Source organism: Heterocephalus glaber, unplaced genomic scaffold (assembly GCF_053883595.1).
Source record: "Heterocephalus glaber isolate CG9 unplaced genomic scaffold, H.glaber_assembly_v1.0 deba00000738, whole genome shotgun sequence".
In the NCBI taxonomy this organism is placed as follows: domain Eukaryota; kingdom Metazoa; phylum Chordata; class Mammalia; order Rodentia; family Bathyergidae; genus Heterocephalus; species Heterocephalus glaber.
This window is the reverse complement of record NW_028258161.1, coordinates 10,176,502-10,192,786: the sequence shown is the minus strand read 5'-3', so window position 1 is coordinate 10,192,786 and position 16,285 is coordinate 10,176,502. Positions and strand designations below refer to the sequence as shown.

At 42.8% G+C, this 16,285-nt stretch overlaps 2 protein-coding genes across 10 annotated transcripts in view; one reads left to right on the top strand and one right to left on the bottom strand.

The window, feature by feature from the left end:
• Wac (WW domain containing adaptor with coiled-coil) overlaps positions 1 to 5,521 on the top strand; it is an 81,805-nt gene extending 76,284 nt beyond the window's left edge. For 8 of the 9 annotated variants that reach the window (XM_013078479.3, XM_087206953.1, XM_087206955.1 and 5 more), the window contains 3 exons: positions 443 to 629; positions 1,330 to 1,457; positions 4,083 to 5,521. In XM_013078479.3, the coding sequence (XP_012933933.1) occupies positions 443 to 629; positions 1,330 to 1,457; positions 4,083 to 4,152 (385 nt within the window). In that variant the 3' untranslated portion in view covers positions 4,153 to 5,521. The remainder of the gene's footprint in view (positions 1 to 442; positions 630 to 1,329; positions 1,458 to 4,082) is intronic. The other variant, XM_087206951.1, reaches the window with a different exon arrangement.
• Positions 1,452 to 16,285, bottom strand: part of Crem (cAMP responsive element modulator) — a 102,271-nt gene continuing 87,437 nt past the window's right edge. The window contains exon 9 of the mRNA XM_004861847.3: positions 1,452 to 2,076. Within this exon, the coding sequence (XP_004861904.1) occupies positions 2,013 to 2,076 (64 nt within the window). The 3' untranslated portion in view covers positions 1,452 to 2,012. The remainder of the gene's footprint in view (positions 2,077 to 16,285) is intronic.

The window sequence follows — 16,285 nt, the reverse complement described above, 5'->3', positions numbered from 1 at the left end:
TACAACTGTTAAAATATGACCCTTTTTTTGGTACCAGGGATCGAACTCAGGTCCTTGCACTTGCGTAGCAGGCGGCAAAACCACTGAGCTAAATCCCTGGCCCAAAATATGACCTTTTATTTAATATGACCATTATTTCTTGTTAGTGTTTGTGGTATACAGAGTCAACAGGTTCTTGCTGTCGAATTTGGAGAATATAATTATTTTAATTTTGAGTTTGACAAGAGTTTTGGAAGGGTTCTTTTTTCTCCCCGAAGGGTATTGAGGAATACATGATAAAAATATACTTTGAATTGGTAATTCTATTTATTTGATACTAATATAAAATTTTTGTACAAATTTGTGTATTGTTACATGAATAGACATTACTAACAGGCAATTTCTAGAATACCTAGAAACTACCTTTGAATAGATTATTTATAATTTTGTTTTTCTCTACTAGTAGCCAGAGAAGCCCATCACCTGGTCCAAATCATACTTCGAGCAGTAATGCATCAAATGCAGCAGTTGTCCCACAGAACTCATCTGCCCGACCCTCGTGTTCCTTAACACCTACACTGGCAGCACACTTCAGTGAGAGTCTCATAAAGCACGTTCAGGGCTGGCCCGCAGACCATGCTGAGAAGCAGGTATTTTACAGGATCCGGGACACGAGAGTTACCACTGAATGACTAGCAAAAAGCAGAGCTCCACTTTCAGAAAATTAATTAGGGCTACTGCGTTCGAGCTGTACATACAACTTCTAAATTCATTGTCTGTATTCATTTTATAAAATACTAGGTAGTTTATGAGTCAAAAGTTTTTGACATTTTGCTTGGAGATGAGACTTTGGCATGTTTCAGTTACCTGCCATTTACCACTCCAATTATTAGATAGCTGACCATCTATAATGTCTAAAACTTCACAGAAACCTAACATGTTGTGTGCATGTTATAATGTAGAGATATAGTAAGTGGGGGGGATAGTGCTAGGGATTGAACCCATGGCCTCACACATGCTAGCCAAGTGTGTTCTGTTCCTGAGCTACACCCCAGCCCTCAAGCTTCTTTAACCAGTACTATGCCTGAACTTTCAAATTGACAGTTTTGTTGGGTGACCTGGCGTCTGTCATTAACCACAGATTTTGAGGCCTCCTATCATAGTGTTAAACTAGCCTATGATTAGAAATGCTGTTTACTTAGGCAACCTCACGGGCAAGTCAAGTAACTACCTTCTACCAGTAGAGACAGCTTCTAAAAATCATTTTTCCCCTTAGATGCCCCACCATTTTTGAACATTTATTCAAAAAGATTAGTATATTTTATGTAATCTTTATTTCTTTAATTGTAGGCATCGAGATTGCGTGAAGAAGCCCATAACATGGGAAGTGTTCACATGTCAGAAATTTGTACTGAATTAAAAAACCTAAGATCTTTAGTCCGAGTATGTGAAATTCAAGCAACTTTGCGAGAGCAAAGGTAAGTTTTATGTTCTGTAGCATTAATGTAGACTAGTTCCTTTTACTTGTTCAGAGTGCTATGCTTTCCAAAGAGCCTTTTGGATCCCTAAAGCCATAGGTAGCACCAGAACTCTTAGTTTAATGCATTTTCCATCTTAACTAAGCATGGATGTCCAACACTATGGCAACACTGAAACCACCGTGAATTTCTTTTTCTTGCTTCACAATTTCATGATTAGAACTTTTGTTCTTAGTATAGATGTTAGCAACTTTGGCATACAGTTTTTCCTTTCGTCATTAGGCTGAGAACTTTGACCTTGTCACTGAAGGAAGCACTTGCAGCTTGTCTTTGGCGTGTTGGGATTGCCAGCACCCTTGCTGTTGTGCTCTTCGGCCATTTTTTGAGCTAAGGGACTGGGACATAGGCACTGTGATACTGTAACCATCAATTTGACAACTACGAGGCTGCTGCTAGGTGACTGCTAAGCTGGTGGTGTGTGCACTGTGTTTAATGGTTAAAGGGCTGGGTCTCGCCAGGGTGGGTGCAGAACAGGAAGCAGTTGGGTCTCAGCACTCAGAGCATTGCGGAGTGGAAGACGGATTGTTTCTGGAATTCATCGTTCTTGAACCACAGGTACCTGAAACCACAAAGAGAAACAGTGGCCACAGCAGGATGGCTATTGAGCTAATGGACACAGATTTTTTTGTATGAAATTTAAAGTTCTCTTTAATAGATCATGTTCTGTAACTGTCTTCATAATTTAATACTCATAATGAGTGAGGAAACATTTTTTCTTAACCAGTGATAATTGCTTTTTTTAGCCTTTTTTCCTTATTACTAACTATAAGCTATAGTGGCATTATTTTAAAAGTGAATTGTTAACAGTGGCTAATTACGACTCTTGATTCGAGATTAGTACTACACTGGTGAGAGGCAGGGAGTAGCTGAGGTTTCACACTGCTGGGTCATTATTCCCGCATCACCTACAGGTGGTTGTGGTTCTTTTGGTTGGTTTGTGGGGGGTTTTGGGATTTGTTTGTTTTTTTGAGATAGGGTCTCGCTATGTACTGCAGCCTGACCTCAAACTCACTGTATAGCACAAGCTGGCCTCCAACTCATGGAAATCTGAGTGCAGGGGTTACAGGCGTGCACCACCATGCCCAGCTGGGAAACATTTTGTTGTCAGTGCTTTAGTGATGTTGTATATTTACTATCCTACTTTTTTCTACTAACACATTTCACTTAAGTAGACTAAAGCCACATTATAGCTTAGATGTATTTTTAAATTCCTATTGCAAAATTGAGGGCTTTTCAATTGCCTTATTACATCCTGTATATGTATATCACGGGATTCAGAGAGAAGAGTTAATCTTGTCATGAAATTGTAAATATTTACTAAATACCAAATTTAGATTTGTAGCAAACTTGGAAGAATTCTTTTTTTTTTTTGGTACTGGGGATCGAACTCGGGTCCTTGTGCTTGTGAGGCAGGTGATGGAACCACTGGGCTAAATCCCCGGCCTTGAAAGAATTCTTTTTCAGTTCTGAAATATGTATTCTTTGAATATCAACTGGGATTTCTTTTTTTTTTTTTTTTTTTTTTTTTTGGTACCAGGGATTGAACTTGGGTCCTTGCACTTGCACAGCAGGTGGCCAAACCACTGAGCTAAATCCCCGGCCCTGGGATTTCTTAACTTTAGGATCTGGAAATAGTTTTGACATAAAGAAAAAACTTCCTCCAATATTTAAAAAATTATATTGGTCATTTTGTGTCTTAAGGAAAGCAGTACACATGGTCAGATAGCAATTTAGTGTATAATTATGCTTTAATTCTCTGGTATCACAGATGATAAATACACAGTTTATAGATAGGCGTCACAAAAGGAAGGATTTCATAGTCTGGGAGTCTAGTTAACTGTTGGAGTTTATATTTTATCTTTTGTGTTAAGTATACAATTCATCAGTTGGAATTTGACTTGGTTCCATTTCAAAAACTTGAAACTAGAGAATGCGGCTATGGATTGAACCCAGGGCCTCAAGCGTATTTAGCATGTACTCTACCTCTCAGCTGCCTCTGAGCCCCGGCCCTACGTTTAATTTTTAATTGACACATAATTGTTTTGTGCACTATGGCCTTTAAATACAGCTAGATGGTGTGTACCAATGCGATTAGGGTAATTGGCATATCCATCACCTCAATATCGTTTCTTTGTGTTGAGAACATTCAAAATCCTCTCTACTTGCCAATTCAAAATAATAAAATTATTAACTAGAGTTTTCTCGGCCTCAGTTTTATGTATCTACATTGAATATTGCTCATCAAGTTGACTAGACTCTTAGACTTAGTAAAATCTGGTCTTAATATTACGGGTCAGAACATGTGTAGTATGGTTTTATCTTAAATCAGTCCTTATATTTACAGTAATTACGGAGAAATTGTTGGAAAACTAAGAAATATTAAAACTTTTGTCATTGTGATACTTGTCTTGCGTTACAGGTTGTTTTGTCTTAACTGTAAACTAATACAGATTTAATTAGTGTAGTTATAAGATATTTTCAGTTTGGTTTTTCTCTAGTGTTTGTTCCCACAGATTCTGATGTCTGCTTTTATTTTTCTTTTTTTAATTTTTTTCTATTTTTCAGGATACTGTTTCTGAGACAACAAATTAAGGAACTTGAAAAGCTAAAAAATCAGAATTCCTTTATGGTGTGAAGATGTGAATAATTGCACATGGTTTTGAGTACAGGAACTATAAACCTGTTGCCCAGTCTTAACATTTTTGAGCTGCATTTAAGTAGACTTTGGACCGTTAAGCTGGGCAGAGAAAATGACAAGGGGATGATAGGGTCTGTGAGAGTCACTTCAGGGGAAAGATACAGATTGATTTGTAAAACCCTTGAAATGTAGATTTCTTGTAGATGTATTCTTCACGTTGTAAATATGTTTTGTAGAGTGAAGCCATGGGAAGCCATGTGTAACAGAGCTTAGACATCCAAAACTAATCAGTGCTGAGGTGGCTAAGTACCTAGCCTTTTACATGTAAACCTGTCTGCAAAATTAGCTTTTTTTAAAAAAAAAAAAAATGGGGGGGTTAATTTATCATTCAGAAATCTTGCATTTTCAAAAATTCAGTGCAAGCGCCAGGTGATGTCTGTCTAAGGATACGATTTTGAACCATATGGGCAATGTACAAAATATCATGAAACAGCTGTTTCCACACCTGCACCTGATCAAGAGCAGTGCTTCTCCATTTGTTTTGCAGAGACATGTGTTCCATTTCCCTCATAAATCCTTGATCTGATTTACCCATTTTTTAAGACTCCTCTTTTCCTCCTTTCTTAAGGCACTGTTGCTATGGCACTTTTCTATAACCTTTTCATTCCTGTGTACAGTAGCTTAAAATTGCAGTGATTGAGCATAGCCCACTTGTTTGTATAAATTATTGAAAATCCATTTGCACCCTGCAAGAATGGACTTAAAGTACTGCTGAGCATGTGTGCTGAGAGTACACGGATCGCTCAATTTGTAAGGAAATGGCCCAATGAACATGGTTGTGGGAGGGGGAAGAGGAAACAAAGCTAGTCAGATGTGAATTGTATCTGTTGTAATAAACATGTTAAAACAAACAAAATTGTTATTTTTCTTTTCCTTCGGTCAGTGCACATTAGAATTTGAACTACCTGGGGATTCTTTATCAGAACTATTCTTGTTGAATATTTATACTTAATGGAAGTAATTCTTGAACATTTTGTTTAAAACACATTAACAGGAAATTGTGTATAAAATATTTAATGAAAATGAAATTCAACAAGAATGATTAAGTCACTTCCCAAGTGGTTGTCATTTGTTAAACCCTGGTTCACCTGTCTTGCTATTAGGATGTTTCATTTTGAAAGATGTTTGTGTTGTAGCTAACTGTTCAAGTCTGGTGCTGACTGCTGTTCTTAGCCATCACAAAACGCTAAATTTGTGTATTTGGAGCTTCCCACTGTTACCTGGAAATGGTGGGAAAGCTCAGCTTTGTATATTGTTTCCTAAAGTATATTAAAATAAAAAAGAAACTATTGCTACTATAAAATTACCTTGGCTTTTTTTCTTTGCTAAAAATACTAGTCACATGGCCTTACTATGATATGGCCAGTATTGTATCAGATGTTTCTGTGTGCAGACAAACCTTTGAACTGCAGGCTTTTAACCTGTGATTAGCGGGCTTTTTTGGTGCTTGCGGAGGCAGGTGCATGCTTCCAGAACTGCCGGCACCAAGAGTGTAGTCTCGATGGCTTATGTCCGCATTGGTCTACCACTACTGTCTGGGGTACCAACTTGAGCTTCAGGATTGCTCTTAACACAAGTTAACGGTCGGACTTCTCAATAAATTTTTTAAGTAAACTAAGCTTTTGTTGGTATTTTCTGAAATAGAAAAATGTTCCAGTATAATTGAGAGGGTTTTGAATCATACTGAGAGCTAATTTTTTTTTCCTTGTGACTTAATACTTTTAAAATGTAAGAAAAAAAAATGCCCTGAATTATGTTGTCGTAAAATGTTCATGCCTGTGATTGTTGCCATTTGCTAAACTTCATTAGTGCATGTAAATGAAACCCCAAAGAGCTGTTAAGCTAGAGCCCTTACTGTATCTTTGCTGGGAGGAACTGAGCAATTTGTGATGTAACAGGGTGAATGTTTCCTGGTCATGTGACAGTTTGTGATTTAGGTAAATTTTAATTTGATTTGCTAATAGCTTGTGTCACACTTTTTCTTTGAAAAATGTTTATATCCCTAAGTGAATTAGTCATATATGTACTGGGAGAAGATTCCTAATTTGAATTTTCTTAGTGATGAATTTTTAAACATTGAATTTTCTTGTGGAAATATTTTTATATTTGATCCACTTACTATTCTGTAATTCTAGTAAATTATTTTAAATATTGCACTTTACAATTTAGATACAATACCCAGCTGTCCTGTGTAAAGTGACTAGGGACTATATATTAAAGTAGGCACAGTGCCCAAGATATTCTTTAGGTGGCCCACTGCCATGAAGCTTTTGAGCATGCACCTTGGTTCAGATAAAGTGAAAATAGAAATAGCCCTTGGGAATTTTAGGGTTTATTTGCTGGTTTTTTGTTTTTGTTTTTTTTTTGGTACCGGGGATCGAACTCGGGTCCTTGTGCCTGCTGTGCAGGCAGTGAAACCACTGAGCTAAATCCCCAGCCCTATTTGCTGTTTTTTAAAAATTAGTGCTCTATATTCTAACCTTAAGTGTGATGGTTTAAAAAAATACGTATTGTATGATGGTGGGTCTACTAGAAAATCTTTCTTCAGGTTTTTGGTTTTTGGGGGTTTTTTTTTTGGTACCAGGGCTTGAACTTGGGTCCTTGTGCTTGAGCGGCAGGTGGCAAAACCACTGAGCTGAATCCCCGGCTCAAAAATCTTTCTTCTGAGGAAACAGCTTTCCTGTCTGTTTCCCTTTTTATGTTTGGTAAAACTTGGGTTATAATTTCACATTTAATATACACTGAAAACTCTAAACTCCAGTTCTTTTTCAAGACATGCTCACCTCCCCACCCCGTACCGGGGATCAAACTCAGGACTTAGCGCTTGCTAGGCAGGTGCTGTGCCACATCCCTGGCAAGACGTGCTCTTTTAATGAATGGCTTGAAAGTCTTACCTATTGTATTTCGCAGTTGTAAAATCTTACGAACAGGTGGCTTAACACCTTGGAAAGAAGGGGTCATTCTTTCACATGCATTTTCATGTTAGCTTTAAGGAATTTCTTCTTTTTTTTGGTACCGGGGATCAAACTCGGGTCCTTGTGCTTTTGAGGCAAGCGTTGGAACCACTGAGCTAAATCCCCGGCCCTATATTTTTTCTTTTTTTGGTACCGGGGATCGAACTCCGGTCCTTGGACTTGCGCAGCAGGCGGCGAAACCACTGAGCTAAATCCCCGGCCCGCTTTAAGGAATTTCTTCAAGGGTGAAAGTGTAGGGCAGACAGCAATGCACTCTGCCTACGATAGTCTTCTAGTGCAGGGCTTAAAGCTACTGTGTTTAGTTGCTGGGTTTGAATATACAGATTTCGTTTCAATACCTGTAAATATGGCTATATTTGTACAAGTATACAAAATGACACTAAAAGTAATAAATATGTTTTGACTATATGGTGCAGTTATTTCAGAACTGTTTGGAAATAGTCTAAAAATGCAAAATTGGCATTTGTGTAAGGAATTTCAAAATATTAATTGCTTACTGATAAAACTTTAGTAGTCGTGTTTTACTAGTCTACACAGTGTCTTACTCAATGGAAAAATTGAGGGCTAGGAGTTTAGCTCGGTGGAGTGATTAGCACGCATGAGGCCCTGGGTTACACTGCCAGCCCTCACCCATCGCACACACATGGTAGTGTGGATTAGGGTTGTGTAGGACTTGCTCCTCGGTTGCATGTTCCTTTTCCTGTCCTCTGAACTCCGGAGTGCCCTAAAGTGCATCTGCCTAGGTGACGCCATCCTGCTGGCCTATGAAAATCCTCTTCCCCTATGTCAGTCACATCCAAATCAGCTCTGACTTGGTTCCCTTTTGAGTCTCCAGCAACACTTAAGATGGTCATTAGTTTGGAAAGTTCTCTAAAGAGAACTCTTCATTTGTGTCTCAGACTTGATTCTCTAGCATTCTTTTCCAGTAACTGACACCATCATTTCACCAGTGGTTCAAGACTCAAGGTAGCTTTTACTCTTCACACCCGACATTGAATCTGTCCATGTCCCCAAGCCGTCTCTTCACAAGTATTTCAGATTTGAACACTGCTCCCTGTGTCCACGTCTTCAGCTGTCCAGCCAGCCTACTGCAGAACCCACCTGTGCTCTTTTAAGATCATCCTGGGCTGCCCTGTATCACTCGCCCCCCACACACAAACTTCTCCGGGCAGCTACCAAAGGGGAGTGGAAGCCAGATGGGACGCTCTGCATGATGCTTCAAAGAGTTCAGGCTTGGGACAGACCCCCCCAGTCTCTACCATGGCTTTCACGTCAGAGCCTCTGGATTTTCCCTTTTGCTCATCACAAGCCCTGGGCTTGTCGACATCACTGGTCCACTAGTTTTCTTGAAGAGGACAGCACTGGAAACACTGAATGCTTTTTTTAATTTAGAGTATTAGTTTCTGTAATCAAACCCACATAGATAAGACCTTACATATTTAATACACCTGTACAAATGGAAAAAATTGTTTTTAGACCTACATGGCTGTTAATTTCTGTACAATGCCAACTCAACACAGTAAACTGGGATAATTTCTAAAGTTGACAGCACAGTTTTTAAAAATATGTGTGTATATATATATGTATATGTGTATAAAAAGACCAATAATAGCAGTAAGTGTTAGGCACCAATAGTTGCCACGGGTTTTCAAGTTCTGCAGTCATCTGGACAAAATTATAGACATCCAGTGCACTCCATTTTAAAAGAGAATACCCAGAAAACAGCAGTTCTGTTACTGTTGTGGTTCCTGGCACCATTTTTTTTTTTATTAGCTTCTTAATCATCTGGAAAGAAAACATTCTAGAGTAACATTAAAGACAGCTCTGATAAAGCACGGTCACTACTACGTATCAAAGCAGGTACAAGATATTCTACATTCACAGAGGTGATAACAGTACTGTCCTACATCTATAATACTAGAGAATACAATTACAAAGGCAGTGTCTGACTTGATTCTACTTTTCCAGCAGAGGGCCCAAAGGATGGTACAACACAGCTCTGTAAAGAAATGTACTTAGGATTTCATTACCGGCACAGTTTACTCTTCAAGAACATCAGCTAAAATGCGTTTTTGAAAAACCTGGGGTAAACATAAAACAAAGATTCATATGAAGATGACTGAAAGCAAGCAAGACTCAGCCTACCTAGTATTTTATCAAATCTGTCATTTGAAAGGTAAGAGCTCCACTGAGGAGATAGATGCCAAGCAGTAGTGCTTCAAAGCTTCGGACCACGACCAAAACACTGCATCATTTCAAAGAGTAGTGGCAGGCAGACGCTCATTTGGGTATGTTCAAGCATGCCAACATCAATACTTAATCATCTCCTCGCTACTCCAGGAGATCAGTTACTACTGTACTTTGATTTTGTTCAACCCAATCACCATGTTACAAAGATAGCAAGCTGCCGCAGAAAAAAAATAAACCTCCTCTATCCAACACCAGTTATCTGCAGTTCTTTACCTGCAGGCCTATAAACACTATGCCCTTACCCAAAGAACATAAGGGAGCAAAGAAACCCTAGCTGATTTATTAGCTGGGACCACTACATTGTTCGAGCTGAGCTCTTCCTGTGGTGTCATTTTCCTCCTGTTTCTGGTATTTCATCTAACCGTAAAAAATTTTAGGTCTAAGTTACATGCACTTAAGAGTATGTGCACATATCTTTATAAAATTCTGACAAGATGCATGGCTATCAACCAAGCGAATGTTACATAGTAGATGCAAGCTAGAGTATGTGCACATATCTTTATAAAATTCTGACAAGATGCATGGCTATCAACCAAGCGAATGTTACATAGTAGATGCAAGCTTGCAAAGCTTAATATAACGTGCAGCAGCTGTATGTGCAGTGTAATTTGTTCCTTTGTCCCTTGTGCATCCCCAAGTTCTACACAGGATGTCACAAACCGTTTTAGCCCCGTGGCTACTGGCACTGTCTGACTTCCCTTTGGCAGTTGTTTGGGGATACAGGCCCAGACCGTGTGAAAGCACACAAAGTGGCATTGTTGACGGCGAGAAGGTGGAAACAGGAGGACGTTTGTTTTTCTTAGCTGAGAGGTCCAGAGTTCACAGATTAAGAACTAGAAAGGTACTGTGCCCCTGGGTGGACCAGGTTATGGCCCAGTGGAGCTTTTGCTTAAATGAAGGCCAAAGGGAAAATGTAAACATACAAAACAAGTTCAGAATTCCACATAATAAAGACGAGGATAATTGCTGTGAAGAAAATAAGGAAATAAGGTAATAAGTTTGGGGAAATACTAGCCAGTGCAATTAAGAAAAATAAGTTAGCTCTAAGTAACAGGAGAAAAAAATACTACGCTTCAGTAATATCTACTTGGAGAATTAAAAACAAGAGCTAATTAAAATTTTAATTTCCAAAAAAAGCATTACTATATGGAAAGTAAAGTAGAAAAGGATTTATTATAGAAATAAAGTTAGGACATGGGTAGGATCCATGAAAAAAACCTCTCAAGCTTTTCTGTGAAAACGGTGTAAGTAGAACATGCATACTCGAGGGGAAAAATAAACAGCATGGGGCCAGGGATGTAGCTCAGCGGCACAGCGCCTACCTGGCAAGCCCAAGGTCCTGAGTTCAATCTCCGGTACCAAAAACATAAATAAACAGCATCAAAATCCTCAATATATTCAGTGTAGTTCCAGTAAAATACCAACAAGATATTCTGAGAGGAATTTTATAGAACGAAACCTGTGCTCACCTAGAGAGATAAATTTACAGATTATCAGGAAAATTCCTTTTTAAAGCGTTAATGCAAGGTGTTTTAAACGTGTCAGAACATATGGGGTCAGCAGCAGAGGGCTGGCTTTACACATGAGAAATCAAAAAGATTTTCAAAACAATGTTTTATGTATGGCAGGTAGTATTAGCTAAAATGTACACGTTACAGAGCTGGTAGGTAACAAAGAGGATGTAACAGGCAGAACGACTGTGAAAATTGAAATAAATATGGATTCAGGGTGCAACAAAGGGCATTTCAAATTGCAGAAATAAGTAATTCAAACCCAGGGGAAACCGGCCAGCAGTTCGGTTGAGTGCGTCTTTGACATGAATGTGTGCAGTGGCGGAGGGGTCTGCAGAAAAGCCGGCCCGCCGTCCAGCTGGCTCGCTCGGCCCCTCCCTTCGCAGCCCAGAGAAACTCGCTTTTCCGGTTTTTCTCTCTCCAGTGAGCATGCGCCTGCGGGTCTCCGCGCGTGCGCATCGCGCCTGGCCCGCCCCCCCCGACCCCGTAACTCGGGCACAGGAGGGTAAATAGCGCGTGGTTGCTCGTACAGGAAAGACCCAAAATGTGAATTAAAGAGCAAGGCGAAAGGTAGATGACCAGGCACCGGGAGGCAGACCCCGCGGACACGTAGCGTCGTAAGCGCTGTGCGCACGCCCGGGTCTCGCGGGGCTGCGCCGCCCAGCTCCGGACGCCAGGAGGCGCTGTGGGACCGCGCCGCCCCCCCCTAACCGCCGCGACCGCCGTGAGCATGCGCGGACGCCCTGCGCGCGGGCCGTGGTGGTGCGGTGCGCATGGGTGGGCCCTTCCTGAGGACCTGAGGCCACGAGGCCCCGAGGCTGTGGCGGTCCCGCTGGTTTAGTCCTCCTGGGCCCCTCGGGCAGGGCAAGGGAGTGTCCCCGGTATCGGGTCCGCGTCTGCCTCCTCTGCCGCGGGCTCCCCCCATCCCCGCTGAACTGCTGTTCTTTTGTTTTGAGACTGGGTCTCGCTTTGTAGCCCAGACTGGCCTGGAACTCGGGGCGATCCTCCTCCCTCAGCCTCCGCAGTGCTGGGATGACACTCGGTTGGAGCTGACAGTTGAAGCAGCCTGACCGCCACCGCAGTCAGAGGAGCAGTGTCCCCATGCCGCGGGGCGGAGGTCCTGCAGCGCCTCCCTCTGCCTCGCACTCCCTCCGTTACTCTCGGCTGGTTCTTTGGCTTCGGTTTTATCATTTGTCCTTTGAGTTACAGGGCCGGTTTCGGGGTTGGGAGAGACCCTCTGGGCCACTCTTTAGGTGACTCCACAGACCTGCCACTTGAACACACCCGTGTCACGAGCGACTGGAGCAACGCCTGGGACAAAGGGGAGCAAGCGAGGGGTCAATGGAGCCACGCAGGGTCGCGGGGCTGAGGCAGGAGGCTGCCACCAGCTCTTCTGCTTGAAAACACCCCGGGGTGGGGCTGCCGGCTCTTCTCCCATCGCTTTCATCGCTGCGCCTTGAGCTGGGGCCACCGCGGCACTGCTGGCTTGGACAGTGTCCCCAAGCACTCTTGCGTGGGAAAGTCAACCTCCAGATGATAGATTCACCGGTGGCCTTTGGAGGCGAGAGTGCTGGGAGGAGAGAGGGTCAGACAAGGTCCACATGACATCCGTGTCTTTCTGGGAAGAGGAGAGGAGACCCCAGAGACACTGCGACCCAGTCGGACCTCATAGAAGCTGAGCAGTGCTGGTGCAGAGCTCTCGGACTTCCTGGCCTCCAGAACTTTGAGATAGGACATGTGCTTTATAAATGACCCAGCCTCGGGTGCTTTGTAATAGCAACAGGAAGTGGACTAAGACAAAGCAAAAGTAAACCAGGTGTTGGGAAATAGGAGAGGAGAACTGGAGAAAACTGACCCGTCTGGTGAGCTTGACACTGCATGCATGAGACGGGATCACCAGTGGGGCTGAGGAGAGGACCCTCCAGGGTGTTTCTGCAATAATCCAGGTGCGAATGGTGCTGCTTGGACAGGCAGTGGCGGCAGCACAGAGACAAGAGGCAAATCCTGGGCAGGTTTTGAAGGCGCCTCAAAGGAACTGCCTGAGGGACTGGACGTGTGGACGTGTGGGGTGGAGAAAGAGGAGCTGCCGGTGACGCCACAGTTACTGGAGGACTAAAGCTGTCGAGGAGTAGGCCTGGGGAGGTCACCCCATTTCTGCAGAGGACACAGCACCACTCTGTCGCATGGAAGGCTGGGAATGACGGTGTCTTTGGCATCTGGCAGCACTGGAGCATGGGGCAGCATCCAGGGAGGCCCCCTGACCTGCTGGAAGGAGCCCCATTTCCACTTCCCCAGCGCCCTCCAGAGGTTGGAAAGAGCAGCGGCACTCGTCCTCAAGGGCAGTTCTCTGTGGAACGGCGGGGAGGTCGGTCTGGGGAGGGAGGCCCTGTGTGAGGTAGATGACAGGGACACAAAGGGAATTCCAGCAGGGACCGTCAGAAGCCGCCTCATACGCATCTTCGGCCGCGTGAACGGAGGGACACTCGCGTGACGGTGCACATGGGAAAACGTGCACTCACGTGTATTTGTTTATTGGAGCCGGGGCTCAAAGCACAGGCAAGTGTGCTAGGCTCTAACTGAGCATTTGTTAGAACAAGTTTTCTCCATTAGATTAGATTAAGGCTTTTAATTTTACATTTAACTGCTCAGAATGTATTTAGAATACAAAAGCTTCATACATCAGCATCTCAGAACAATTACTGTAAGGGTGAGTATTTGTATCATAATTATTTTAAAATATTTTCAGTGTATTCAGGGATAGGTAAGATGTATGTCAGATGCTGTTTATTCCCCATAGGTAAATTTATAGATGGACGAGATAATCTATTTTGAAGGGGGGAAAAACCCAAGACCAATATAAAACTAAAGGGTATATTGTTCTGCTCAGGCTGGTGCTGAAAAGGATAAAGTCAGTGAGAGTCAGAGGAGAAAACTCTCCTGAAAGAGCAAGTTCTGAGCCAGATCTGGATCATGAGGTGAAATGAATGAAAACCCACAGAAAAAGGCATGAGAAAGGCAGAGAGGTGGTGAAAACAGCCCACTGAAGGACAAAATCCAGTGGCAGTGAAACAAGAGCATGAGTCATAGTGACTTGTGAAAGAAGGAAGGTGCACAGCAGTTTTATTAACAATGCACAAACCAGAAGCGACCTCAGCTTCATCACCTCATAAATGGACGAGCGGTACAGACTCCAATGGAGATCACTCAACAACAGAAAGAATTGAGTCACTGATGCTTGCTCTGGCACACGTGAACCCAGAAAACATTATGCTCAGTGATAAAACTCAGCCATAAAGGTATAAATGTTGTGTCCACTCTGTGTGACATCCCTAGAACAGGGAAATTGCAGAAAGAAAAAACAGGTTGGTGGTTTCCTAGCCTGGGTTAATGTGATGAAAATGTTCTAAAACCAACTGTGGTGATGGTTATGCAGCTGTGAGTATACAAAGACTAAGTTTTACAATTTAAACTGGGGGTTCCTTATCAAAGTTGTGTTTAATAAAATTTAGTGGCAAAACCTAGACATTCTTAAATCTCTTTTTGGACACAAACACTGTACATGACCTGAATATCTCTATACTTTTTTTTTCCTTTGGGGGTACTGAGGATCGAACTCAGGACCTTGGGCTTGCAAGGCAGGCACGGTGCCACTGAGCTAAATCCCTGGCCCTCTATACTTTTTAACAGTATGTCTAAAATGAAAAGAAGGTGAAGGAAATGCCTTGATTTTTAAAAGTACCTTTTTTTCTTGAGACATGGTTTTGCTTTGTAGTTCAGGATGCCTTTGAACTCACTGTGCAGGTCAGGCTGGCCCCAGACTCACGGTGATCCTCCTGCCTTAGCCTGTTGAGTTCTGGGACTACAGGCATGGGTCACTATGCCCAACTACAAAATGCTTTTGAAATTAACCTAAACCACTTTTATTTTGGAGAAAACCAAAATGGGCTTTCCATGCACGTTATAATGAAATCTAGGGTACAAATACCAGAGACTGGAGCTGGGCCTGTGGCTCTGGCTGCAGTGGATTGCTTCAAACCTACTCCTCCACTTCTCCTGCAGCCTGAGCCACAGCTCGGTGCGGACAGGGACCCCTGGCCCTGGGTCCTACTCTCCATCACCCTCGCTGCTCCCTGTGCTGTCTCTGGCACACAGAGCAGTCTGATCCTGCCTCCTCTCTTAAAAACCAATCTCTGGCTCTGAGGTGTGGAGATTTCTGTTTGGCCATTGTCTCTCTGGCCTGTGCTCAACCTCTGACCTGCGGGCTCATTCCAAGCAGAAACTTGGGTTTAGATATTCCGAAGCTGTGCATGATAGGTCCAGTAAGGAACTCTCTTTAACTTTCTTTATGTCTTCTTGATAATACTTCCTGTGGCAAACATTAGCATTCCAGGAGGGAGGAGTTGGGGGACTGCAGCATGGAGAGCTTGCTGAGGGTGTGAAAGGTTCCCCCGATGTCCAAGTGGAGCCCCAGATGTGGATGTCAGGGTCCTGCTGCAGACGGGGCCTGAGGACAGGGGCTCTGTCCTGGAGACCCCTGTAGTAGGTTCCAGTCTCCTGCCCAGTGTACAACGCAGGGTTGAAGAAAGACTCAAAGACAGAATTAAAGAAACAGAAATGGGGATCCAGAAGAGCCAGTGGTGAGCAACCAGCAAAGGCCCTGGTCAGTCCAAGCCACTGATTTTTGTTGGTAATCAGATTGGGATAAAGGGGAACTACGTGTGAGGATGTGCAGTGGTGCAGTAACTATGGATACTAATGTTGACAAGGCCTGTAAAGGAAAAACGAAGCATTCCCGAATTAGGAAGAGAACAAACAAAATGCAGGGTTTGTAGCTAGCAAATAACCTTGTCCTTCTAGTTAAGAAGGTTTTAGTTGTGGGAATGGAATTTGGGTGTGAGTTACTCTGACCTCAACACATAGGCTTTGGGCAGACTCACTTCTCAAAACAAGCCAATTGTGGGGTTAACTCTTTACAGCCTACACTGCTCAGAGCCTGCTTTGGGTGTAATCAATAAGGGGGTCCCCACATTCTGATTAAGAGACACATAGATGCCATGTGAACTCTGCTTCCTTCTCAGGAAAGGTCCCCCGGGTTTTCTCTAGTTGTGAGGTGAAAGACTATTATCCTAACGGTCAGAGTGCCCAGAACAGTATTTTATTCTCGTTTATGACAATAATCCTAGGACCTCAATGCACACTGACTGCTTTAAATTCATTTTTATTCTGGCTCCATTTTAATTGTTAATGTTACATTTCTTTTTTTTTGGTACCAGGGATCAAACTCAGGTCCTTGGACTTGTGCAGCAGGCGGTGTAACCACTGAGCTAAATCCCC